At 45.6% G+C, this 25,639-nt stretch overlaps 6 protein-coding genes across 8 annotated transcripts; all 6 read right to left on the bottom strand.

Annotated features, from left to right (window-relative positions):
* Positions 1–763: 763 nt before the first annotated feature.
* On the bottom strand, positions 764–6,214 carry LOC117859296 (DNA-(apurinic or apyrimidinic site) endonuclease, chloroplastic). The gene is made up of 12 exons (XM_034742512.2): positions 6,063–6,214; positions 5,421–5,577; positions 5,254–5,351; positions 5,089–5,168; positions 4,477–4,716; positions 4,108–4,382; positions 3,861–3,971; positions 3,235–3,372; positions 3,108–3,155; positions 2,294–2,374; positions 1,635–1,794; positions 764–1,311 (listed from the first exon to the last, which is right to left on the bottom strand). The coding sequence occupies exons 1-12, from the start codon at positions 6,104–6,106 to the stop codon at positions 1,190–1,192; spliced, it is 1,554 nt and encodes a 517-aa protein (XP_034598403.1). The 5' UTR covers positions 6,107–6,214; the 3' UTR covers positions 764–1,189.
* A 793-nt stretch (positions 6,215–7,007) lies between these two features.
* LOC117859236 (uncharacterized) lies at positions 7,008–8,172 on the bottom strand. The gene has a single exon (XM_034742442.2). The coding sequence runs from the start codon at positions 7,993–7,995 to the stop codon at positions 7,138–7,140; it is 858 nt and encodes a 285-aa protein (XP_034598333.1). The 5' UTR covers positions 7,996–8,172; the 3' UTR covers positions 7,008–7,137.
* A 1,854-nt stretch (positions 8,173–10,026) lies between these two features.
* LOC117855031 (uncharacterized) lies at positions 10,027–10,515 on the bottom strand. Its single transcript, XM_034737306.2, has 2 exons — positions 10,166–10,515; positions 10,027–10,049 (listed from the first exon to the last, which is right to left on the bottom strand). The coding sequence occupies exons 1-2, from the start codon at positions 10,470–10,472 to the stop codon at positions 10,027–10,029; spliced, it is 330 nt and encodes a 109-aa protein (XP_034593197.1). The 5' UTR covers positions 10,473–10,515.
* Positions 10,516–13,386: 2,871 nt separating this feature from the next.
* LOC117856520 (uncharacterized) lies at positions 13,387–14,273 on the bottom strand. Its single transcript, XM_034738864.1, has 2 exons — positions 13,835–14,273; positions 13,387–13,418 (listed from the first exon to the last, which is right to left on the bottom strand). The coding sequence occupies exons 1-2, from the start codon at positions 14,271–14,273 to the stop codon at positions 13,387–13,389; spliced, it is 471 nt and encodes a 156-aa protein (XP_034594755.1).
* Positions 14,274–15,082: 809 nt separating this feature from the next.
* LOC117855353 (probable inactive purple acid phosphatase 27) lies at positions 15,083–19,243 on the bottom strand. Its single transcript, XM_034737688.2, has 13 exons — positions 18,874–19,243; positions 18,675–18,762; positions 17,840–18,112; positions 17,613–17,721; positions 17,388–17,505; positions 17,107–17,239; positions 16,756–16,943; positions 16,466–16,652; positions 16,317–16,384; positions 16,047–16,140; positions 15,744–15,935; positions 15,527–15,607; positions 15,083–15,358 (listed from the first exon to the last, which is right to left on the bottom strand). The coding sequence occupies exons 1-13, from the start codon at positions 19,191–19,193 to the stop codon at positions 15,263–15,265; spliced, it is 1,947 nt and encodes a 648-aa protein (XP_034593579.1). The 5' UTR covers positions 19,194–19,243; the 3' UTR covers positions 15,083–15,262.
* Positions 19,244–20,049: 806 nt separating this feature from the next.
* LOC117855220 (probable inactive purple acid phosphatase 27) lies at positions 20,050–24,744 on the bottom strand. Of its 3 annotated transcripts, none has more exons than XM_034737526.2 (13): positions 24,159–24,720; positions 23,987–24,074; positions 22,689–22,958; positions 22,471–22,579; positions 22,243–22,360; positions 22,030–22,162; positions 21,754–21,941; positions 21,455–21,641; positions 21,300–21,367; positions 21,032–21,125; positions 20,734–20,922; positions 20,503–20,583; positions 20,050–20,303 (listed from the first exon to the last, which is right to left on the bottom strand). In XM_034737526.2, exons 1-13 carry the CDS (start codon positions 24,479–24,481, stop codon positions 20,208–20,210), a joined length of 1,944 nt encoding a protein of 647 aa, XP_034593417.1. In that variant the 5' UTR covers positions 24,482–24,720; the 3' UTR covers positions 20,050–20,207. The 3 variants fall into 3 exon arrangements, with proteins under 3 accessions (XP_034593417.1, XP_034593416.1, XP_034593418.1); XM_034737525.2 differs by having other exon boundaries at positions 22,462–22,579; positions 24,159–24,710; XM_034737527.2 differs by lacking the exons at positions 20,050–20,303; positions 20,503–20,583 and having other exon boundaries at positions 20,812–20,950; positions 22,462–22,579; positions 24,159–24,744.
* Positions 24,745–25,639: the final 895 nt, after the last annotated feature.

The following is a 25,639-nucleotide window of genomic DNA, read 5'->3' as shown; positions in this document are numbered from 1 at the left end:
TGAAAAAAAAATGTTGGTGAATGTAAAAAAATTTAAGGAAAAATAGTGGTACATATAAAAAATGTTGATTAATGTAAAAATGTTGGTGGCAATTAAGAAAAAAAATTACAAAAAATGTTGATGAATGTCAACAAATATTGATGGATGTCTAAAAATATTAAAGAAAAATATTGTACATGAGCTATTACGGACTTTAAAGATACGTTGCTTATCTATCTTCCAGGAGATATATAGGAGTCCCCGTATGAATAGATGATTACAATTTTTTTTTTCGCGTCGCCTCAAAACGTGCTTCAAAATCGTTGCCGCGCGTTCGTCGGCAACCACACCAGGGATCGCCCAAATCTGTCTACCTGCCTGACCCACTTTCATCTGGTTTCCCTTTTCGTTTTCTCTTCCTCTCACTGTAAATTGGAGGAACCATGTCATTGCGGAGCCACTAGACCAAACTTCTTCGGATGATTGATTGTGTTGACCCGAAAACTCATTTAATTAACCAACCGTATTTCAATTTCAAAGCAAAGGAAATGCCCAAACTCGTTTGATTAAACTACTTTAAATCCCAGAGCAAAGGAAATGGCCCCTTCTACTCGTCGGCGCCTCCACTTCTACATCAAACTAACACGTGATAGTCAGCTGCGCACGTGCGATTCAGAGCTCATTATATAATAGCGAAGCTGATCTATTTTTACCCAGCACGTACTTTCAGTCCTATATAAGTCACACGTCACGCTAATAAAATCGCAGTTATTCTGACGCCATCTGCAGCACAACACATAACATTAACAGGAAATAGCTGGTTCGCTCAACATGTCAAGGTTAGTACGGAGTATCATAGATAAGTTTATAACAAGATAATGAGCTTCCCCTACTGCTCATACTGAACCACACAACTGCAGCCCGGGGTACGATCCACCGATCGGCCGCATATTTACATCACACGGTGCAGCATCACTGCCAGTAAGCCATCTACTGGACTTCTGATTTCTGAACATTCAAATCTGCCCTGGCACCCTGCCAAGTTTCGTTACAGGGAAGCCTAATTGTTTCACTAATAGTCCGATACAAGATCACAAGCTCTGCCAGATTATCTGACAAACCAAAACCCTGAAGAATGAGCGCTGCGCTGTTGTCTGAAACTTGTGGCCCCGGCTTCAGATTGAATGTTTAGCATGGCCAGGGATGCACCCTAGAGCTTCAGTATGAGGCCAAGGGGGCTGTGATCACTGGCAGAGATGTCCGGTAGAATATATGAATCGTGCACTTTTTCCGCTATAGACTCCGACACAAGAAAGTAATCCAGGCGCCAACCTTCAATCCAAGGAACAAACAGAAACAACAAGTGAAATAGTGCGCATGATCTTCAGTTATGTTGAAACAATGAAAGAATATTATAGTTTTGACATAGAGCCTATGCATGATAGATGTAAGAGATTGCCCGGCAACCATGCAAAATGGTATGATAAAAATAACTATGGTGAATTACAGAAGCCTTCAGGTATCGTGGCATGAAATGCTGAAAATCGTAGGTAAGCTCGTAAGTGGCACATAATCTCAAGTATAGTTGCCTAAACATTTCATAAACCCACAATACTTGGTGGCAAAGCCCATATCAACAAGTACATAGTAGATACCTTTATTTGTTTTACGGCCATTATGCCTGTACCCCCAATAACTATATCCAACAACGTTGGGGTGCTGTTTCCGAAATGTGTCAACAAACCCTTTGGACAGAAAATTGGTCTCAAATGATTCTCTTTCTTCATTTGTGAAGCCAGCGCTTTTACGATTTCCCTGGATAAAAATGTGTTAAACATCGGTGAAGACTACCTTGAAATGAAAACTCTGATGAAGCTAAAGTGGAACTGATATCGTTCATCACAGATTAATAATCTGATTGAGGCCAGAAGGCACATATATACATGAGCACAAGAGTGTACAAGTAGCTTAAATACAGCTGATAATGCAATGTAGGTCTATCTATTTCTCACAGCTTGGGCAATAATTTCTCTTTACTCTTCAAGCTTTCTAAAAAATGGACCGGATGCAACTCTCTGATCTAATGTAAAAACCAATGTTAGTTCTTCCTATAGTTTGAAACAAGGATTTCTCCATAATTCTACTTTCTTATAAGGATGGTAACTTTTTGTAGCATAAAACAAATAGCCAAATAGAGCATTCTATAAGGATATTGGTGTTTGTAGCATAAAAAATAGCCAAGTATAGCATACAGTTAAGACTGCAAACCTACAATACATTCTGAATAAAACAGTTCAAACAGATGGTTACTCACTGCAGGATCATGGATATCAATCTCCTGATGGGCACAGTTAAGATCACCGGTTAGTATGACAGGCTTCGATTTTTCCAATTCCTGAACGATCATAAGAAATGTGTAAGGATATGTAAGAACACAGAAGCATGTTTTTGAAAAAAAGAATTGACATTAGTAGCTGGTTGCTAGCGAAATCTACAAATGCAGAAGGTAAAATTATGTTTGAAAAAATATGCACATCTGAGTAGCATGGTAATGTTGCACATCAGCACATGACAACAGCTGTGGACAAAGTAAAAGAAGCCTAGGGTTTAGAAACTTAAATGGCCATTTATTTTAGTAACTAGCAACACATTCCACCAAAAAAAATGAAAGATGTTCAGATATGCTAGCTTGACAGGTAAAGAAACAGGAAGAGAATCAGAGATGATAGCTAAAGTAAGAGGATGAGCACTGAAAGGATCCCAGTTTTTTTAAAAAAAAATTGCCACTCTAATAAAATTGGGACATTTTGATGCATTTTTTTATGGACGTGCTCAGTAATTGAAGTCTAGTTCACATTTGCACTAAGTCCTATGTATTTGGAAATTTGGATCCAATTTCTCTTAACAAAATAGGCGCTAATACACAATAAAACAGATATCCATGGGAGGAACATGTCATGCGAACAGTAAGGACTGAGGAATAGGAAGGAATCAATGGAGTGAAAAAATGACATAAAGGTAAACAGCACAAATAGTTTTGTTTCAGTAAAGACATACTTGAAAAAAGAAGAGGATAGGTAGCATAAGAAAAATACTTCGAAATAATCAGAGTGAAATAAAAGACATACTTTCATGTAGTTACCAAGGGATGGGTCCCACTCTGTGACCCTGTAAGTCTGCATAAATATATCCCCATGGATTTCAGATTTTAACCTCAAGTGATTTATGCTAGAAAGGAAAATACCAATAATTTACCAGTCTTCTTAGACCATCACCAGAATTCGGCACATAAGCAGTTAGTAAGTAGAAGTCATCAAACTCAACAGTCACAACCCTCCCTTCAGTATCATGGTCTGGTACACCAAGCCCATACTTGATAGAGAGGGGTTTCACCTATAGGCAACACAGGGCACATAATCAATAGGGAAAAAAAAGACACGAAGATGTTCACAAAAGTATTGTGGCATTGCATTTGTTGAGGCAGAAGTTTATGCTTAAGGAGACTTTGTAATCAATTGGAGCATAAGAAAATTTACTAAAGATCTGACCAGTATCACAATACGATATGTAGTACTGATCTAAAAGTCAGAAAACATTGAACAATGATTAATCAGGAACCTACCAGTACAACCTAAGGGAAGAAGAAACTAGCAACTCTGAAGGTAATGTGAGCTGGATATGTTAGGCACTTTATTCCTATTAAAGTAAATCGCCAGTGAAGCTGACTTATATTTCAAAAATGGAGGCATCCTGAAGGCTGAGGATTGAAGAGATAAGTGTGGTTATTCCTAAGTGAGAGAGAACAAACAAACAAATCGGTCCTCATATATGTTATGTCTCTACTAGTTGTATGCATGAAGCATTAGGCAGGTGATGCATACTCGTGAAATTATTGCTGTTCCTGAATAGCCAAGCTTTGACACACTGCATGTCCAGAAACTATTTGTGTACCCATCAAGCAGAGTATCTTTAATAACTTCAACATCCTTTTCCTGCTCAACAAAAGCAAATATAGTGAATGTATTACCGGGAAACAATTCAGAGAGGATAAAAGGAGATATTTAGCAAATTGTTACAGTTTTCGCAGCATAATTACAAGTGAACATAACCAAATAACTCAAATCTTACCTGCATTTTCGTCTCTTGTAAGCATAGCACATCAAAGTCCTCCCTCTCCGCTAACTGCTGCACAGAGAAGCCTCTTGATTTGAGCAATGCTTTCAATCCATTGACATTCCATGACAGAATCTTCAGAGCCCGTGTATCCTTACTTAGAGGTGGGGGCCTCATAGTCTTAGGGTTGTACGGAATCCAACCGGCTTGTGGTTTCTTATGTACAAGTACAGTCCAAGGCTCTGAATCATCATTAGCACCTAATCCTGCCTTAGGAACAGCACCTTGGACTGTAATATAGTAACCAACAATTAGCCAAGAGGAAAGTAATTTTCCAGCAGAAAGGAAGTGTCAAGTAAATACAAGTAAAAAAAATGAGCATACCAACAAGTGTTTCCTTCTGGATTGAAGTCTTATTTATCCTGACATTTCTCACAGAATTCTCCTCAAGAGTAGTACTCTCGATTGACTTCTGTTTTGTTCTACTTCTTTTCTTGCTAGGAGTTTCAGAAATAGCCTCAGAACTTTCTAGTTTTTGTTCAACCACAACTGAAGCAACACCTTTTCCTTTTATAGGTTCTTCCAAGGGGCTATCCAGCTCAGCAGATGACTTACCCTCTTTATCTGTGGAAAGGAAACAAGCTAAGCTAAGAAGCTTCACAACAATATTGTATTAAAAAGGACAGCATAAGAAAGAATGGTTATTAAAGATGCCTTCATGCCCCTGTCTTCCCTCCATATAAATATTGCCTTGGGGTGTTGATGGCAAAGCCGCAAGAGTTTCAAAAGAACTCATGCAAGAAACAGTTTCAGAGAATGACATGTTTGGTTCACTGTTTCACTTGCTACCTACAGACTATAGTGTAACTTCAAGGGGCAAATCTGACCATTATACTATCTTATTGGTGAGAGGGTGTAACTGAAACTAAAGAGTTCTGAAGAAGAAAACAACAATTCCATTCAAATCTACTGCTACAAGTCTGAAGTAATCCATACCATTTCCTACCACACCCAGAGAATCCATCAGTGCTGATACTAAATCTTTCTTGTTGCCTTTACCAGAAACCCCCATCCTCCTTCAAGATTTAGTTCACAAAAGAGTTAACAGGGAAAATGAATTCCACCAATATGAAACAAGGGCAGAATTAGGAGAGTTTAAACCTTGTGAGCTCCCTGAGCTCTTTCACCGTCATTGATTGGAGCTGGCTAGGGTCACTCCTCACTCGCTCTATCTCCAAATCGCTTTCAGAAGCATCTTCCTAGAGTCCAAACAGAAAGGTATAAAATGGCAGTAGGAGAATATGAGCACTAAATGGAAAAAGACCAACCTTCTCTATGACTGACTTCTCATCTTTCTTGATCTCAGTGTTCTTAGAGACAGCTCTGCGCGAATATGTAGCCCGCATTCTGTCCCTCACGAAGTTCAGATTTGTCAGCACGGGCTTTGGGGAACTAAAATTCTCACCTCGGAGCCCACAGCTACACCTATTAAAAAGAAAAGACAAGTTTAACCATCTATTAATGAACTCTTACAAGCTAAAGTGATTCTTATGACAATGAATTCAGGTATGAAATAGCTGTGGGCAAACATCCTCAAAGCATTGTTGGATTTCTCTAGATCGACGTAGGGTTTCACGCTATCTTCAAACTAGTTCGAGGTTAAGCAATTATCTAGAATAAAACCTGAAGCCCACCGGCGCCGTGACCGGAGCCATATGTTTCGTAACCATATTTCTTGACTACTAAATCTCATAATCCACATCAAGGACGCTGTTGACACTTGAAATCATATACAAGAAAAAGAAATAGGGATTTCCATAGGCGGCCAAACCCTGGCCCTCAAATTGGGCTGCTGCTCCTCAGATGGTGGAAGAACCGAATCGACACGGACCGGATGGGCTAAACCAACCCGAAGGTAGCCAATGCACCATAGGAGAGGAGAGAGGTTGGGGGGAGAAAAGGCACCGTACTGGTAGAGGCGGAGGAGGGAGGCGCCGCGCAGCAGCAGTGGCATCGGTCGGCGAGCGAGTGCGCGGAGGCGCCGCGACGTGGAGCGGTAAAGGAAGGAGGAGCGTGGGCGTGGGTGCGCTCGGCTCGGTGTGACGAAGTGGGCTGTGTTGGGGTGGTGCGGCGCGTTTCGGCATTGTTGGGCCGGTTCTGATGGGCTGCACTCCAATCCCCCCGGCCTGCCTGGCAAGCCCAGCGTGATCTTCTCAGATAGTCTTCATATGTTGGCCCAGTAGCACGCATCCAGTTCTCTTTTTTTTCATCGAGATTATTTACATTCTTTTTTTTTTCACTTATAACCTCAAAACTTGCTTCCGTTGTTATCCGTCCAGGTGAGTCAACACACTACGGTGCCGGTAAAGTCGATCTCGGCTGATTTGTTGTGAGAGGAAAACACTGTTTGGTGGCTGATAAGCCGACTGAATAAGCTGAAGCGAACATGCCCCTTGATTCATCTGTTTGGTGGCTGATAAGCTGACTGAATAAGCTGAAGCGAACTGTTTGGTGGCTGATAAGCTGACTGAATAAGCTGAAGCGAACAGGCCCCTTGAGAACAGGCCCCTTGATTCATCTGACACATCTTTTGTGTTAACCCGAAAACTCGTTCAATTAAACGAACCGTATTTCAAAGCAAAGGAAATACCCAAACTCGTTTGATTCAACTACTCCAAATCTCAGAGCAACTTCTGCATTTGCTAATGTGCGCTTTGCATCCCTAATTGCACACAATGCATCAAACTAACACGTGATAGTCAACTGCGCACATGACGCTGGATTGGTCGTATGCTGAATTCTCACAAACACTTTGACTTGACGATTGGACTTGGCTTTGAAATGCATTATCCAAAATTCCAAATCACAAGAGGAGAAACTTGCTCATTCGACAATCACCACACGAGTATGTACAAAATTCACAAGATTAATTCATTGAACGGTAAAAAAAACAAACAGTTTGTTGCACTACATGTTCTACTCTGTAGCAGATAATCGGAACTCCGATTCGACCGTGCACGGGATCACCGGCGGAAGCCGTGCATTCTACAGGAGGAAATGCTGCAGGTATCTGAGCCCCTCGTCGGCGCTCACGTAGCGGCAGTCGCACATCACCCCGAGCCTGACCTTCTCGACCATCTTCTCCTCCCCGGCCAGCTCCACGACCACCTCCGCCTCCAGCCTCGCGCCGCCGCATCCCGGCGCGGGCAGCCCCGCCGCGACCCCGGCCTCCCCTCTGCCGCCGCCGAAGCCGACGATGGCGCCCGCCGCCCTCGCCGCCGGCACCTTGGCGTCCATCATCAGGACCGCCGTGGGCGCGCCGCCGTCCCCGCGGGTGCCCGTCCGCACCGCCGTCCAGCGGACGCGCCACTCCCCCGGCCCGATCGCCGCGCTCCGGCCGCCCACGTCGACCCCGAACAGGAACAGCCCCGCCGCGTTCTTGACGCCGCCGGCAGCCTCGGCGGCGGCGACCGCGAAGGAGAGGATGGTCTCGCCCCCGGCCGTGAGGATGTCGACGGCGAAGGCGACGTCCGCGAGGGCGAGGCGCGGGGCCGGGAGCACGCGGCTACGGGTGGACGCCGACCGGAACAGCGCGAAGAGGCGGCGGTGCGGGGAGGAGGAGGTGGTGGTGGAGGAGCACCGGCACCGGCCGCTGCTGGCGCTGTCGTCGGTGGTGTCGGGGAGGTGGCGGAGGAGGCCGAGCGCGGACGGGTAGTGCTGCGCGCAGAGGCGCGCCCAGAGGTAGTCGGCGGCGAAGGCGGCGTGCCAGGACGTGGAGACGCAGGAGGCCGCCGCGAGCGACGCGGCGTCGAGGAACGGCGCGACGAGGGAGAGCGCCTCCCACGGCGGAGGGGGCGGCGACGCCCGCCGCGCCGGCATTGCCGTCGCCTCGCCCTCGCGCATCTGAGCAGGTTGGTGCTGGGCTCGTCGTAATCGGAAGCAGCTCGTTGGTGTCTCGGCTTTGCTCAGATTGAATGATCCGTGCGCGTCACTGCGTGCGCGGGTTGGTGGGCGCCGTGCGCTTATATCGCCGGTGGCGGGTACGCACGTCGAAGCATGGCAAGGGTTGCGGGGAAGGGAACGGCCAGCGACGGGAGAAGGCTGGGCGCGCCTGGGCGGTGTGCGCGCGCCGGTGGAGCACACGTGGTTCGGGAGGATTTCGGTGGCGCGGCGTGTGCACGGCGCGTGGCGCGCGGGGAGACGCCTTCGAAGGGAGCGTGCCGAGAGGGCGGCCCACGGCGCCATGCCAGCCTCCAGACGGGACGGGCACGAGACTTTTCATCCACCATGTTCTCGTTCGTCGGTCGGTGGCTATCACGGAGTGAGTGTGGGGAGAGCGACAAACCGAAGGCCCATCCAAACTCCAAAGTGGTTGCTGTTGGTTCGAAGGACTTGGTTGGGCCGACAGAGTAGTGCCGTCAGAAACGGTGCGGGTATTTTTGCAGTCGAGTGATCATGATGGATAGCACAGCACTTCAGGTATTTTTCTCACATATATAGAGGCCTCATCCTCAGCACGTACTGGATCCAACATTTCCCCTTCAGCTAGTAGAACATCGCCCATCCTGTTATTGGACTCTGGGAGGAACAGTGTAGCCTGCAAAAACAATCCAAAAATCAATCGAGCACCTGCTAGAACACATAATCGATCCAGAATCACACACACACAAAAACACATCGTGCGTTGCTGAAAAAAAAAGAAACTCATCGAACATCACAGAGCACTCACTTCCGCACTTGGTGCCCAGCGCGAAGGGCCTCTTGCAGTAGCCGGCGACGTACACGACCTTGGGGCATGCTGATGATCTCCTCGATGCCCTTGTCGACCTTGGAGCACAGGCACGGCACGTCCACCTTCCGGTAGGTGTCGCAGCACGCCTGCGAGGGGATCTCCTTCGGGTTGTCCGGCTGCATCACGTACAAAACGCACCGCGGGATCAGCGAGAACAGGTCGGCGTCGCAGCCGGCCTGGGTGCCTATGGCGGGTGATGGTGTCTCTCTGGCCGTCGCCGTCGCAACCACTGCGAAGGCGAGGACCGAGAACAAGACAAGAGTTCTCGCCATGGTTAGTTGCTGCTAGTGTGTGGGTGGGTGCCTCTGCTTTGCCAGGCTCTTGTGTTACATGACTGAGACCTTGAAGGTTCTGCGGTTTTGGTCCAGTGTTTTGTACGAGAATGCATATTCAGGATATGCAAGAAATCTGTATCAATTAATAGAGATATCTTTGAGCACGGATATCACTCTTTTTAGTAATTATATATATTATATATGTGATACAAATCATATTCATAAATAAGTATTTTTAGTTCCAATTTGATAACATCGATTTTGTGTCAAAAAATTACTTACTAATAGAGTAATTTTTTTTATGAAATACTAATAGAGTAATTATTGATTAAAGAATTTTCCTACAAAATGCGACCTACATTTTGAATGGCGGGAGTGGTAACAAAAGCTAGAACTCTCCCTAATTTGTTTCTTTGCATGTGCATGATCGACTTTTGTTGTTTTTGCGCATACTCTAGTTAGTTAATCTAAGAACGTTACGGTAATCTGGAGTCACTGGACAGTCCATACTAAGTAGCCTATTCTTCTCTCGTTTCATGAAACAATGTGTAAAACTTCCCTTTTTCCCTCATATTTTCTTGGTTTTAATTATTGTGGTACCCAAAACTTTTACTTACGTCTTCTGATTTATTTTCCCGTTCCTGTTTGGAGGAATATGGATCACAAATCAATTCACGATTAGCAATCAGGAAATTTGAAGAGAAGCCTTTATTAGCTTATCACAATATTTTCCATACATCATTATCTCTCTCGAACCTTACAGTAGTCTCAACACAACCTCATATTGCACATTTTTTCAGAAAGGTAAATCAGGTAGGCAGTTGAGAACTAAGCACTACATCCAGCACCTCCCCTCTTGCTGTCTATTCATTTAGCTGGAACTGTGTAGCCTGCAAAACAATTAATTCAGGTTAGAACAATTGCCAAGATAGTTCATAATAACGAGTGCATATGTAGCTCATAATCTAACATAATACTCATGTAAATATCCACATAAAACACTTACTTCCGCACTTGTAGCCATGCTCAAGTGGCCTCCCGCATTTTTCGGCAACAAATGCAACCTTCTCCATTGACACAATCGCCTCAATAGCCTTGGTGACCTTGGAGCACAGGCATGGAACATCCACCTTTTTTACCAGACCGCAGCAACCATCTGAAGGAGGGATCTTTGGGTCCTTAGGTGGCATCACGTATTGCTGGCATTCTTTAATTAGGTCTTTGAGGCCATCGCCGCAGGCAGCTTGGGTGCCCTCAATGGACATGGCTACTACAAAAACAAGGACCAAGAACAGGTTCAAGAGTTTCGCCATGGCTATTAGATCTACAAGTAGTTTGGCCTCTCTTGGATGCTAACACAAGAACTATGTTGGTTTTGATGTGAGTTTTCTGAGAATGGTACCCGGTTTATATAGAAGCATGAGGGAAGGTCCGCTCCTATTTTGCGATTGTGTATGTTAGCCATTGGATACAGAATCGATGGTAAGGATTGATGTGGGGACGGGCTATATGGACAAGTGTTGATATCAGTGTTGCATGTTAGACACATGTCAAATTTAGTGTTGCATGTTATACAGGTGTAAAACATGATACCATTACACAGACAAGTGGCACAATCAACACTAGTAGATACACACGTGTCAGCAATAGTACTTCTATATTCACAAACATCTAAATTTATTATGCATACTTATTTTGAAATTGGTACTGACTATATTGACATGTATCAAGATTGGTGCTACACATTTATGACAACGGAGGCCTCTATGGATACAATTTCCATCGGTCTTATTAGCACTACTGGATCATAAAATCTATAAAAAAATTATGAAAGTATACCTATCATAAGCATTTATTTAGTTGTCATTTATTGGAAATATTTTTTCAAATATTTGCAAAACAATATTTTTTAAAACAAAACATAATAAAGCTAGGAATAGAGGTTAACATAGATCACATCAGCAACAGAGGTGGTTAATATATTCGAGATACATGCAATGCAAACAAACTTATCCAAGAGATACCGAGACAACAGTAGTACAGACTAAATACATCTCTCGTCGCGGGCAAATGAACATTATACAAGAAGGATGGACATAGTGCATAAGGTAGGAACGAAATGTCAATCTTATTCGTCTTGATCCATCAATATTCGGCACACGTACGAGCATTAAGGGAGCGAACCACTAGGAACAGGAGCTTTGTTACCATGGTTTCAAAGTACCAGTGGTACTTGCAGGTACTTTCCTTTCTTATTTTGCTTTAAAAAATAAATTTATACATAATTAAAAGAGCATCATAGTAATTTCTTAATGTTTTTTACTTGATCCCACCAAATTGATACTTCTCTTTAGGTACTTCACGGTACTTCCCTTGTTTCCACCGTTCGATTTCTCGAGATGGACAGCTCTCATTTTTTTCAATCACTCTAAAATCTCTCTTATTTGATTTACCAGGAAGTGAAATCACCATGAGAAGAAAACTCCGTCGTCTACCAAATTAAATTCCTGAAATTGACACTAAGTTGTCGCTGCAACTGTGTAGTGTGTACTTAAAACACCAATCAAGGCTGAAAAAGGTGGCGTCGTCATGGATCTGCTATATATTTACAAGGCGTCCATACATTCACTGGATTATTCAGTTCACTCGAGGAGACAGGATGTCGTTTTCGCTTTCTTTTCTTCTGATTTATTTCCCCGTTCCTGTTTAGAGGAATATGGATCACAAATCAATTCACGATGAGCAATTAGGAAATTTGAAGGGAAGCCTTTGTTAGCTCATCAATTTATTTTCGATACATCATTATCTCTCTCTCGAACCTTACAATGTCTCAACACAACCTCATATGCCACACTTTTCCAGAAGGTAAATCAGCTAGGCAGTTGAGATCTAAGGACTACATCCAGCACCTCCCCTCTTTTTGTGTCTATTCATTTTGCTGGAACTGTGTAGCCTGCAAATAAACAATTAATTCAGGTTGGAACGATTACCATGCTCATAATAACTAGTAGTGATTATGTAGTTCATAGTCTACATGATACTCATGTAAAGGTCCACATAAAACACTTACTCCCGCACTTGAAGCCATGCGGAACTTGCCTCCCGCATTTTTCGGCAACATACACAGCCTTCTCCATGCACACAATCCCCTCGATGATCTTGGTGACCTTGGAGCACAGGCATGGAAAATCCGCCTTTTGGACCACACGGCAGCAGCTATCTGAAGGAGGGATCTTTGGGTCCTTAGGTGGCATCACGTATTGCTGGCATTCTTTAATTAGGTCTGAGAGGTTGTCGTCGCAGGCAGCTTGGGTACCCTCGATGGACATGGCTACTACGAAAGCAAGGACCAAGAACATGCTCCGGAGTTTCGCCATTGCTATTAGTTCTACCAGTGGTTTTGGCCTCTCTTGGATGCTAACACAAGAACTATGTTGGTTTTGATGTGAGTTTTCTAAGAATGGTACCCAGTTTATATAGAAGCGTGAGGGAATCTGCTCCTATCTTGCAGATTGTGCATGTTAGCTATTGGATACAGAATTGATGGTAAGGATTGATGTGGGGACGGGCTATATGGACAAGTGTCAAATTTAGTGTTGTAGGTTAGACAAGTGTCAAATTTAGTGTTGCATGTAAGATAGGTGCCCATTACATAGACAAGTGGTACAATTGAAGTTCAGTAGATGCACAAGAATAGCGCTTCCATGTTCCCAAATATCCAAAATGATATTATTATGCATACATATCTTGAAATTGGTATGGACTATATTGACAGGTGTCAACCGGTGCCACTATGAATTCAATTTACATCAGTCTTATTAATAGCACTATGTTATGCTGGATATAATATCATAAAATCTATATCGATTACGGAAGCATAGATATCCTAAGCACTGTCATTTATTGGTTATATTTTTTGCATATAACTTTTCTAAACAAAACAAAATAAAGCTAAGAATAGAGGTTAACATATATCACATCATAAATAGAGGTAGATGGTCGGATACTCGGATCGCTCGTAAATACGTTCGATACATGTATAATATAAATATGCCATGCAAACAAACTTATTCTAGGAGATACCGAGACAACGGTAGCACAGACTACATCCCTCGTGACGGACAGACGAACAGTACATACAGAAGGATGTACACGGTGCATAAGTTACGTAGGAAACGAAATGCCATTCTTATTCGTCATGATCGATCCATATTCGTCACACGAGCATCAGGGGAGCGAACCACCAGGAACGGTATAGCCTGAAAAAAAAACATGACAATTGATAAGTCATGGACTCATGGCTACCATCTACTCCCTCCATCCCAAATTATAGATTGTTTTGACATTTTTAGATTCATAGTTTTTACTATGTATCTAAACATAGCCTATATATAAGTGAATAGCAAAATCTATAAATCTAGAAAAGTCAAAACGACCTATAATTTAGGACAGTGGGAGTAGCATTCTAGTATACGTTTTTGTCACCATACATGTTATAGAATTGCATATATGTGATGTCTGAATTGAATAATGGTACTCCCTCCATCCCAAATTATATATTATTTTAGCTTTATTAGATTTATAGACTTTATTATGTACTTAGATATATCCCGTGTCTTGATGCATATCCATGCATCTAGGACGGAGGGAGCGGTAATCAAACATTCAAACTTACTTCCACACTGGGAGCCGGGCTTCATGGGCCTCTTGCAGTAGCCGGCGACGTAGACGACCTTGTCCATGCTGATGAACGTCTCCACCGTCGGGGTGACCTTGGAGCAGAGGCACGGTATGTTCGCCCTCTGGACCACGGCGCAGCACGCCTCCGACGGCGGGATCTTGGGATCGGCCGGGAACTTGACGTAGTCCTGGCAGTTGGATATCAGGTCCTGCATGTCCTGGTCGCAGTTCCCCGTCGGCGGCGCGTCGTCAGCCGTCGTAGTGGCCGGCCTCGCCGCCGCCGCGGCCATTGCTATGCTGAGCAGAACCATGCACGCGAGGAACAGCCTTGTCGGCATGGTCGCTGCTGCTTTAACCTTCAGATTGCAGTAGTGGCTTGGTGTAAGTGGTTTGCCGAATGGGATCGCTGGGATTATGTAGGCAACATGGTCCATGACGAGACAAATTACAGACCGGAGTCACCGGAGCATTATACTTATAGAAAAATCGTCAGAGTCGATATCACACTTGTAATCTGGACGCTAGATGCCTCATCGGTGCGCTGCTGCTTTGATGTCTCCCTCCATGGTAGTACCACACATGAATACAATAATTTCAGGATTTCAGTAAGAAAAAAATTGTACTGTACTAGAATATAGTGAGTGATCTATTTGATTTCTCAGAAAGTGAAGAATATCCACCATGTGAAGAAAACTCCGTCGCCTACCCAAATTAAATTCCTGAAATTGACACTGTACTTAAAACACTCATCAAGGCTGAAAAAGGTGGCGTCCAGACGACGGAGGCGTCATCGATCTGCTATATTTACAAGGCATCCATACATTCACTGAATTATTCAGTTCAATCCAGGAGCCAGGATGTAGCTTTCGCTTTCTTCTTCTTTTTTTCCCCCTATCAGCTGGCCGATCCAGCTGCATTGTTGTAAATCATGCAGCTCTTAGATGTTGCCGTACTGGTTTACCATGCATCAGCATCATGGCGAAAAACAAACTACAGTCCACTAATTTCAATGATTTGATTCTGTCGTGGCACGGTGACGATTCATTCATGAGTTGTGTCCCCTAACATGACAGTCACCTGTAAGCATCACGCTAATTCCAAAATCCTCTAGCAGCAGCATGATTTTTTTTTAAAAAAATATATTCAAGTTGCTTATCTTGTAATTTGTAACCCGAGCACCTTGTAGCGGCGCACTGGCCGCAACAGGAAATTCAAACTAGCAAAAATGTACAAGAAACCTTCAGAGTTCAGAAGCTTGTTGCTATAAAATGGCACGGAAGGCAACAAGGATGTCAAACCATATACACCCTCAAACCATAGAATATACACGCTGTGCGCTGATGTATAATTCAGCACCACTTTGTGGCATAATAAAAAAAAAAGGGTTGTAGCCTCAGTTTTAGCTTCTTTTCATGAGCTGCAGCTACTCTTGAATGGTCACAGTCTGTAGCTTCCTCGCGGGAGCACGCTTCACAATTCTAAACTGGTCCCGTACCTCCATCGTACCTGAGTTTACGAACTGAAGAAAACAGAGTAACAGTTGTTCAGAGAAACACCACAATGATGGGTCCTCCCCCATCATTGTGGTGTTTTCTTTGTACTGCCACTTCCAATCTCTGAAGTACAATTTCAGACACACGAAGGAGAAGAAAAGGACTGGAAACGAGAAAGGAAAGACAACACTGACCTGAACCAAAACATCAGTTCTTGTAGCATGCACCCTGGCATACCCGAACTCCGAAACCCTTGATGAGCTCCACTTGTTCAACTGAATATTTGGAAATCAAAGCAAGATTGTTAACAAGTGTATTGTATATCAATATATCAATTGCCCTACTACAAGATTGTGCACTGCTTGATTTGGAGGGCATACAAAAGATTTGTTACTAGTCTAACGGTTTTACCACAATCTTAGGGAATTTGTCCAAGTTGAAACCTCCTGCTCCAACAATGGCATGAACTGGTGCGGTATAGTTGCTGTTGTCATAAGTATCAATTCCACTTGCATCCTTCTTTGGCATGCCTTTGCAATTGTTCTTATATACTGCACAAGTCCTCTCGTAGTTGTGTACATGGCCGAAGAAAACCAAATCCACCTGCTCACCCCAAAACCGAAACGTGCTAGTATAGTCAGCATATTCCGATGCCATTTCTTTTCACAACAGTGTGGTGCAGCCAACTTTCAGTTTTGAAGTGTGATTCCTTACCTGGTATTTGAGCAATAGTGGCTCCACAGAGGTTACAAAGCTTAGATCCACATTAACTGGTATACCGATATAGGAGGAATACATTGGTCTGTGTCTGCAATTGTCATTGATGTAGCTGGTGATTTCATTTCTTGTATCTGAACGACACATATTTCATAATCAAGAGAAACATAATACAAAATGGAAAAACCCAGGTTGCAACTTTTTTAATCTGTATGATCTGTCTGTAACCAAGGCATTTTCGTAACATGAGTATGTAATGTAACTCACCCAATGAAAATCACCCATGGTGTCCTCGATCTATTGACTGATGACAAATCTTGGTTCATCCATTTGTACTATTCAAACAACAAACTTTTCAGAGAAACAAAACATAGAAGTCAGAACAGAAAAATGAAAGGTTGCAGTTGATTATATACCTGCTCCGACTTCTCTGACCAGTCATGCTCAGTCGACATCACTACAAAGTGAACACTCCCTTGTTCAATTGAATACCATGGCTTATCCTTACTGACAACAGGCATGCGGAAGTAGGACTCATATGCAACTCCACATTCGCCACCCGAATCTGGGGTCCCATACACAGATCCAGATTGTGCATAATCCCTGATAAAGACATCACAATTCATGGCCAATGATGGCGCATTTCGCAATGCAAATACACTGCTCAGATTGCTTTGGCAGTATAAGTTCTAATGGCAGCAGTTACCTTTCGTGATTACCAATAGCGGTCATGTACGAAACTTGAGAAGCAAGTGGCTTGATGAGGTGAAGGAAGAAGTCCCATTCAACCAGAAAGCCTGTAGCATAGCTGATGTCGCCTATATGGAAGATCGAATCGACCTTTCCCATTTCGATTTCTTTAGCCACTGCCTTGGTCACAGAAATTGATCCAGGCTGCAAATGTGTGCCGTGATCATGACCCATGAGCGTTACTATTTACATTGGTATGTAATTTTCAGAGTTAATGCGATCAGAGAATCTCATATGGAAAGTTACAATCTGCATACAAGGGATCTGTCACTAAACAATTTTTGCACAGAGGCAACATTCAGTATACCTGAATGTAGTGTTCCACTGATGAGTCCAGCGGAGCCTTCCCCATATCACCATAGATCACAAAGGATGTCTCATCTGAACCCCCAGCTGGTGGAGTTCTAAATTTGTTTGTGTCACTCCAACCCACAGAATCACTGCACAAGCACAAACTCAAAAGCTGTGAGAACTCATGCATCTCAGTCAGTTAGTCATCAGAATGTTACTGATATCCATGGCATTTTCTAATTCTGAAGTGTTGCTGACCAAATGTTTGCAAGGATCTTAGTCACAAGAGAACCTTACCTTCCGTAACGGTAGGTGTAGGACTGAGAAGGCTGGAGCCCGGTCATGACAGCCGAGTGGATGTAGCCAGGGTCATGCCACCCAAAATCCTTGGCGGGGCTTGCTAACCCTGGGATACCTGCACGAGGATAAGTTTATCGAACGAATCCCCAGAATCAAACATGGTCACATTTCCGTGAACAACGTGCTCTCTGCGATGAACATCAGCAGACGATCAGTACTCACTGCACATATCCTTCTGCGCGAACGTCGCGACTTGAGAAGCAGCGGACTTGCCGGCTCCGTACTGGACCTGCTGCGGCCTCCCGTCGCCGCTCACCCACGTAAGCCTCATCTGCAGCCACCAAGCGTCCAGCGCTCAGGAGGAAGGAGTCACGAGCACCGCCGTACAGTCGGCGCCTGAAGGAAATCAAAGCGCGGTGGGATTGGGAACGGCGGGATTCCTTCCTCACCGAGGTGGCCACGGAGTCGGTGCTGGAGAGGTGGCCGTAGAGCGGCCTGGCGGGGTTGGCGAAGCGGAGCGGGCCGGAGCGCTTGAGGACGCACGGCGTCCGGAAGCCGCCGGAGAAGAGCACGAACTCGACATCGGTGCGGAAGTTGACGACGTGGAAGGTGAGCGTGGCGGCGCAGGTGCGGACACGGCAGGCGCCCGACGCGCCGCGGCGCTTCTGGCACGCCGCGTTCTTGCAGCCCAGGTAGCCGGGGTCGCGCGTCAGGTGCTGGGCCTGCACAACCACGTAATAGGCCCGCGTCAAATAGCCCAGGCTGAGCTCGGCCCAAACTTGGTCCCCGCCTACTTAGTAGGCCAACCATACAATCTGGGCCGTGAATTGGCCCAAATAGCCCTAGCTATCATCATCATGCTGTGCGATTCGTCTTCACGCTACCAAACTTTCGAAGCTCTGTCCTACACAGCTTGCCCGCTTGAACCATGCAGCGGACGTCATGCATGCGATGGAAATTCAATGTGCAGGCCATACGGGTGGTCGATGTCTGTACGCTAGCTTAGGATTGCTTCATTCATGGGTGGCGATTCTTGAGCGAGACTGCCAACACTGAGACATGTTGCATTGTGTACCGGACTACATCGTCACAAATACTCAAACGAGCAGTGCCTTTTCGTAAACTCAGCAACCTTTTTAATGAAGGGAAAACTTGAACATGACAGAAACAAGTTCATATCGCAATTCATGGCAACTAGGAGTACCGTTAGTACGTAGGCAAAGGATAAAAACCAGCAAAAAAAAGAAAAGAAAATGGAAACAGAGCCGTGCTTGCAGAAGCTACCTTGACAGGATAGTGGCACAGGAGCGGGAGATGCGCTAGATCACCGGTCTGGACGTAGTTCATGCCGCCGAAAGGGCACCCGGACACGCTGCAATGCGCATGCAGCCATTCACGGAGAGCTCCGTCGATCAAACCGATCGCGAAACAGCCAATCAAGTCATGAATTATTGCTAACCACGCTTCTCGTTTCTAAATTTACCTGGAGTTGGAAGGCGTGATCATGGCGACCCAGTCGTCGCCGTCGGGCCTGAGGACGCCGGAGACGGTAACGCTGAGGAACGCCTCGTCGGGGAGCGGCGCCCCGCCGGTGCTGACGCTGATCGCCAGGTACGGGCTCGGGTTCAGGCACGAGCCCAGCAGCTTCCGGTTCACCGTCCTGAACTCCGACTTCCCCGCGAAGCTCTCGTGCAGCATCTCCGGCGGCGGCAGATCATGAGGCGGCGGCGTCGAGCACGAGACGGCGGCGGCGCAGACGCCGAGGAGCACGAGCAGCGCGACGCCGGAACCAGGGAGACCCATCGCAATTCGCAACTGCCCCCGCGCGCGTGTGGCTACGTGCGGCTGCGCACGAAATGTGCCTCAAGCTAAGCTTATATACGCGGCGAGACTGCGAGAGAAGGCGCGCGCGCGGCTCGGCTGTTGCCTGTTCAGGGGACTATATAAACGTATACACCGACACTATTTTTTTTGTCTATAAAAAGATAATAAACAAATGAAAAAAAATATCAAAGTTTCTGTATAAGAGCATCTTCAGCACACTAAAATCCCCTTAAATAGCAGCCTTTTCGTATTATTGAGGATGGGATAGATAGTCATGCTGGAGCACGGCAGTTCCGGATGTTATGCCAGATTGCCAGTGGACTGGGGCAAATCCCTTAATTCTTAAAAGAAAACGGTAGCGTAAATAGACGCAGGGATAAGATGGTTTGAGAGATTTTGACAGCACAATCTGTGACGTACCAAATTGTAGCTTCATCTTTTGTGTTTTGTATGGATTGCTACAGTGTAAATAATATAAGTATGGTTATCAACCATATGGTTCTCCTTAGACCTTAGCTGCCTGTATATCTTGGACAGGGACTTCAGCACTGTAAATATATTTTTTTTAAAAAAAACAAAGCAAAGAAAGACCTCAGTGGTCCTTATATCAGATTTTTTTAAAAAATGATATAAAAACTTACATTAATTTTGATGGTGTCAAATTCGGATGTTTTTTATACTAAATAGTGCCGTGCCTATTGTTTTCATTACTAGAATTGCTTGTTTACTAGTGTATCCATTGTTTTCAACATACATGTTTGAACTGTATAGCAAAACAACTGCACAGTAGCACAATTTGTGCAAGGCTATTGGCTACTTCAACATAATAAGGAACTAACATGTAAAGGAACGTCTATTGATGTAAATGTCATTGTACACATGTATCCGTAGAATATACACTAATGTGTAATTCAGCAACTATTTACAGTATAACATAAAAAAGAGAGGAGTAGCTTCAGTTTAATCTTCTTTCTCATGAGCTGCAGGCAGCAGCTATTGTTGAATTGTCAGGTTTGAGGACTTCTTTGATGTAGATCCCTTCACAATCTTAAATTGGTCCCGGACCTCCATGGTACTTGAGTTTACAAACTGAATAAAACAGTGTGTCAGTTGTTCAGACTTCAACGGCAAATGCAGAACCATTTAGAAACACCAAAAAAGGAGGCTTTTCCACATTTTTTTGGAGTTATTTGTGTTAGTACTTAACGGTGACATTTTCTTTATCTAACCAACTTTTGATGAACTCTTTTGAACATAAAGGGAAAGATAGCACACAGGATGAACTCACCTGAACCAGCATGTCGGTTCTTGTGGCATGAACCCTGGCATAGCCGAACTCTGAAACCCTCGATAAGCTCCAGGTCTCCCCCTAAATATTTGAACAATGATAACAAGAATGTTAACAACCGTATGTCAACTTCAATTCAGGGTTAAATTCCCAATTCCTAAAGCTAATTGAATCATTGTTAACAGCCAACGATTCCTGTTTTGAAGAACATACAAGACTTGTGACTCTTACATTGTTAGGGAAATTGTCCAAGCTGAACCCTCCTGCTCCAACAATGGCATGAACAGGTGCGGTATAGTTGCTGTTGTCATAGACGTCAACTCCATTTGCATCCTTCATTGGCATGCCATTGCAGTTTTCCTGGTATACTGCACAGGTCCTCTCGTAGTTGTGTACATGGCCGAAGAAAACCAAATCCACCTACTCACCGTATAACCAAGACATGTCACTATAGGCAGCATATTGTGATTAGTCTTTTTTAGTAATAATGTGGCGCAGTCTATTATGAATTTTCAGCATGATTTTTTACCTGGTAATTGAGCAGGAGTGGCTCAACAGAGGCAACAAAGTTGGAATCCACATTGGGCAGTATACCACCATGGGAGGAATACATTGGCCTATGCCTGCAATGGCCAGCGAAATGGCAGACGTTATTTTCTTGTATTTCACAGCACAGATTCCAGAATCCAGGGTACAAAATAAACCAAAAAGGTCAAGTCTCATACTGCGGCCTGTTTCGATGCCTGATCAATCTTTAGCCAGGCTATTGTCAGAACAAAAATGAGCAGTTCACTCACCCGATGAAGATTACCCATGGTGTTCTTGATCTGTCAATCGATGACAAATCTTCGTCCATCCAATTGTACTAATCAAACAACAAAGTTGTAAGAGAACATTTTATGTTTCCAAGACTTAAAACAGAAGAAGAAAAAGGGTGCAGATAATTACATACCTGCTCTGACTTCTCCGACCACTCATGCTCGGTAGACATCACGATGAAGTGAACGCTCCCTTGCTCAATCGAATACCATGGCTTGTCCTTACCGACAGCAGGCATGGGGAAGTATGACTCATAGGCGACTCCACATTCGCCACCTGAATCAGGAGTGACATACACAGATGCAGAGTTCCCGTAATCCCTGAGAAGATGTCACCATTTAAACTCACTAGTACTCAAATTGCACTGAAGATGCATCATTGAGAATCTACAAAATCATAATTTCAAAAAAAAAGAGAATCTACAAAATCTACCTTTCGTGATTGCCAATAGCAGTCATGTATGAAACTTGAGAAGCAAGTGGCGTGATGAGGTGAAGGAAGAAGTCCCATTCCACCAGGAAGCCCGTAGCGTAGCTGATGTCTCCTATATGAAAGATGGAGTCGACCTTTCCATTTTGGATCTCTTTAGCCACTGCCTTGGCCACAGAAATCGATCCAGGCTGCAAATGTGCGGCATATAAATAAACAGAGCATTTTTTTTTTACCAGGCTTAAGCATTTCGTGCTTCGGGGCAGCAACTTCACCTACCTGAATGTAGTGTTCTACTGATGGGTCAAATGGAGCCTTTCCCATATCACCATAGATCACGAAGGATAGCTCATCTGAACCTGCAGCTGGTGGAGTTCTGAATTTAATCGTGTCACTCCAGCCCACTGAATCACTGCACAAACAAGAAAGCCACTAATTGCTGATCAATTTTTTTTCTGCAAGGATCTGGTTGCAGGAGAACTCAGGCTGTACCTTCCGTAACGGTAAGTGTAGGACTGAGAGGGTTGGAGCCCGGTCATGACGGCCGAATGGATGTAGCCGGGGTCATGCCACCCGAAATCCTTGGCAGGGCTCGGCAACAGGGAGATACCTGAACGCAGCCAAATTTGTCCCAGGAAACGAGGAATCAAACACGGTGACATTTCCTTTTACAGTGTATTTCTTCCGCGATAAGTAGAACATATGGATTACTCTGCTCACTGCACATATCATCCTGCGTGAAGGTTACGACTTCAGAGGTAGAAGACTTGCCGTCTCCGTACTGAACTTGCTGCGGATTCCCGTCTCCGCTCACCCAGGTAAGCCTCATCTGATACAGACCAAATCTCCAGAGCTCAGATTTTCTAGTCAGGTATGAGCGCCGCTCACGCCTGCATTCGCAGAGAGGCCAGGGTGGGGCAGGGAATGGCTGTGCTCACCGAGGTGGCCTTGGAGTCAGTGCTGGAGAGGTGGCCGTAGAGCGGGCTGGCGGGGTTGGCGAAACGGAGCGCGCCGGAGCGCTTGAGGAGGCACGGCGTCTCGAAGCCGCCGGAGAAGAGGACGAACTCGACGTCGGTGCGGAAGTTGACGACGTGGAAGGTGAGCGTGGCGGCGCAGGTCCGGGCCGTGCAGGCGCCGGACGCGCCGCGCTCCCCGCAGCCCGCGTTCTTGCAGCCCATGTAGCCGGGGTCGCTTGTCAGGTACTGGGCCTGCACTTCCGCTTGTCAGCTGGGTTTGATCGACGGAGAAGTATTGGGCTTGAGAAGCCCCGTGTATACTCAGCCCAACATATGGGAACGGCCTTAAACATTACGTCTTTTGCCTGTTTGAACCATGCACACACGGCTTGTCTACCACGCTACATCTAGAATTCTGATTAGCCATGCTGCCTACGGCAACGGGTCGGGCAAGGTGCGGGTAGAGCAAATACCTGCCCGCGAGAATACCTAAAACCTCAAGTTGTGCCCATACCCTTGAAAAGGTAAGATCTCGTACCGTGCTCGTACCTATCGGGTCTGGTCATGATAGCACAAAATATATATCATTCTAAGTTTAAAAACAGTTATAATTCGATTCTACCATCCACACAGCTAACGTAAATAGGAGATCTAAACACTTTGTTTTCTATTGTGTTGTCTTCACTTCATGATCTACTTTATGCTTGGATGAAAAAAATTGCATTCAATTTCCAGTTAAGTATTTCCATATTTCCTCTTGAGCAAGTGCAACAATTAATGATAATGTAAAGTAAAATTTCACTCTCATATTTCAACTTGCAATCTCACATATTAATTCTTATAGTTTACACAATCACTTGAAAATAAGATATAAACATTACAAAGACATAAGTTCACGAGGTCACAATACTTATATTTCCGGTACCCGATAGGTGCTTACGGTAAGGTTGTATATCCGTGTCCTACCCGTAGGCGAGAATTCATGTCCATATCCTTGCCCGTGGCAAGAATTCGTACCATACCCTTACCCATCGGGTACGAAAGCTACGGGTACCCGTGGGTACGGGTACGATTGCCATCCCTGCTCCTTGCACGGATATACCCATTAAAGGGAGGCAAACGCGTAGACATGCTGCACTTGATAGAGGACTAGTATGTCGTTGTCAATACTTTAGTTAAGCTAGCACTTTCTTCTCATACAGAACTGGCAGCAGTACCGTTAGTAGCTTGTTAAGGAACATCCAGCGAGTACAAAAACGAAAGCTCAAAAACAAGCTCACCTTGACAGGGTAGTGGCAGAGAAGCGGAAGATTCGCCAGGTCCCCGGTCTCCACGTAGTTCACTACGCTCAGAGGACACCCAGAAACGCTGCGCGCGTGCACGCATCAGCTTTCACGGAGAGAGCGATTCCACGAAAACGATCGGACTGAATCAGCAGTGATATGCACGCACCTGGAGTTGGAAGGCGTGATCATGGCGACCCAGTCGGAGGCGCTGGGCTTGAGGACGCCGGCGACGGTGACCTGGAGGAACGCCTCGTCGGGGAGGTTTGCCGCCCCGCCGCCGGCGGTGCTGACATTGATCGCCAGGTACGGGCTCGGGTTGAGGCACGACTCGAGCTCCTTCCGGTTCACCGTCCTGAACTCCGACTTCCCCGCGTAGCTCCCGTGCAGCATCTCCGGCGGCGGCGCCGAGCACGAGACCGCGGCGCAGTGCAGGGCGAGGAGGAGCGCAAGCCGCAGCGGGACGACGCCGGAGCTGAAGAAACGCCCCATCGCAACTGCCCGCGCGCGCGTGTGGCTGCTGCCTGCGGCCGAAAGCACGAATTGTGCCTGGAGCCAGAGCTTATATCCCGGGCCCGGGCCGCAGCGACGCCAACGGCACGTCTCCTCTCGATCGCGCCCGTGTGGACGGAGGGCACTTAGCAAGAAGGCGTCACGGCGGACGCATCTCGGCGCGGGAGCGGAGGCATTGAGAGATACGATATCTCTAGCGGCGTCCGCGGGATGGGTTGGAGCTGCACGTCGCGCCGATAGCGAGCCGCCGTGGGAACGGGCGGAGCTGCCGATCCCTCTCCTTGTCCGGCCGTCGCCATCACCAGAGGCCTTATATGAACCCGAGTTACAGCCAGCAAGCCACAGCCTTTACGACGTTGCCAGGTTGATGGATCATCCTACGGCGAGCTTCGGCTTTGCGATGATGTCTCAACCGAACGCGCGGGCAGGTCGATGGCGGAACACGTGCACCACGGCCGGTGCGCGCGCCAACGTTAGGCCGCGGAACGAGCCCGGAGGCGCATTAATGTGTCGTCGCGACGGGCGGTAGTTTTCAGATGGGGACGACGATTGAAGGCGGAGTTTCCGTTGGCCAGTGGATCAACCGGTTCGCCACGGCTCAACGATCCTGAATATCCGGCATATTATTTCAGCTCCAAGCATGATGCTGAAAACAACCTGCAGTTATTGGATCAAAATTATAAACGTGACTTGGCGTGAACGCCGTAACCACCAGTACATGATATCAACTGAGGAGCTGACGTACAAGAGTAGCACAACACCTGGGCGAGATGCCATTGCAAAGGGTGTGTGACCGATAAGTCGTATATATTGGTATCAGTATCAACAAGATAAGAGGAAACTGACCAGCCGCGTCCAGTTTCAGGTTTAGGGCGTAGCATGAGGGTGAATTTTCAAACACGTCTGAGCTGAGAAAGTTTCAGTTTAGCAATCGTGAGTTCCAGAGAAAGTTTCGGGTTTCGGGCTATTTTTTCGATCCTGTTCCAGTGCAAAGTTTCCATCGAAGTTTCGGCTAAATTTCAAGTCTTGAATTTGGAGCCTCACGGATCCAGAACAATTGCCTCCATCAAGATTCGTGAACTAAATTTTCCCAGAGTAATCCAGTATCCAAACAACAAGCTTCTAAAAGGGCTAGTC

This window comes from Setaria viridis, chromosome 5 (assembly GCF_005286985.2).
Source record: "Setaria viridis chromosome 5, Setaria_viridis_v4.0, whole genome shotgun sequence".
NCBI lineage: Eukaryota > Viridiplantae > Streptophyta > Magnoliopsida > Poales > Poaceae > Setaria > Setaria viridis.
The sequence above is the reverse complement of the archived record's forward strand: the minus strand, read 5'-3'. Positions and strand labels throughout refer to the sequence as shown.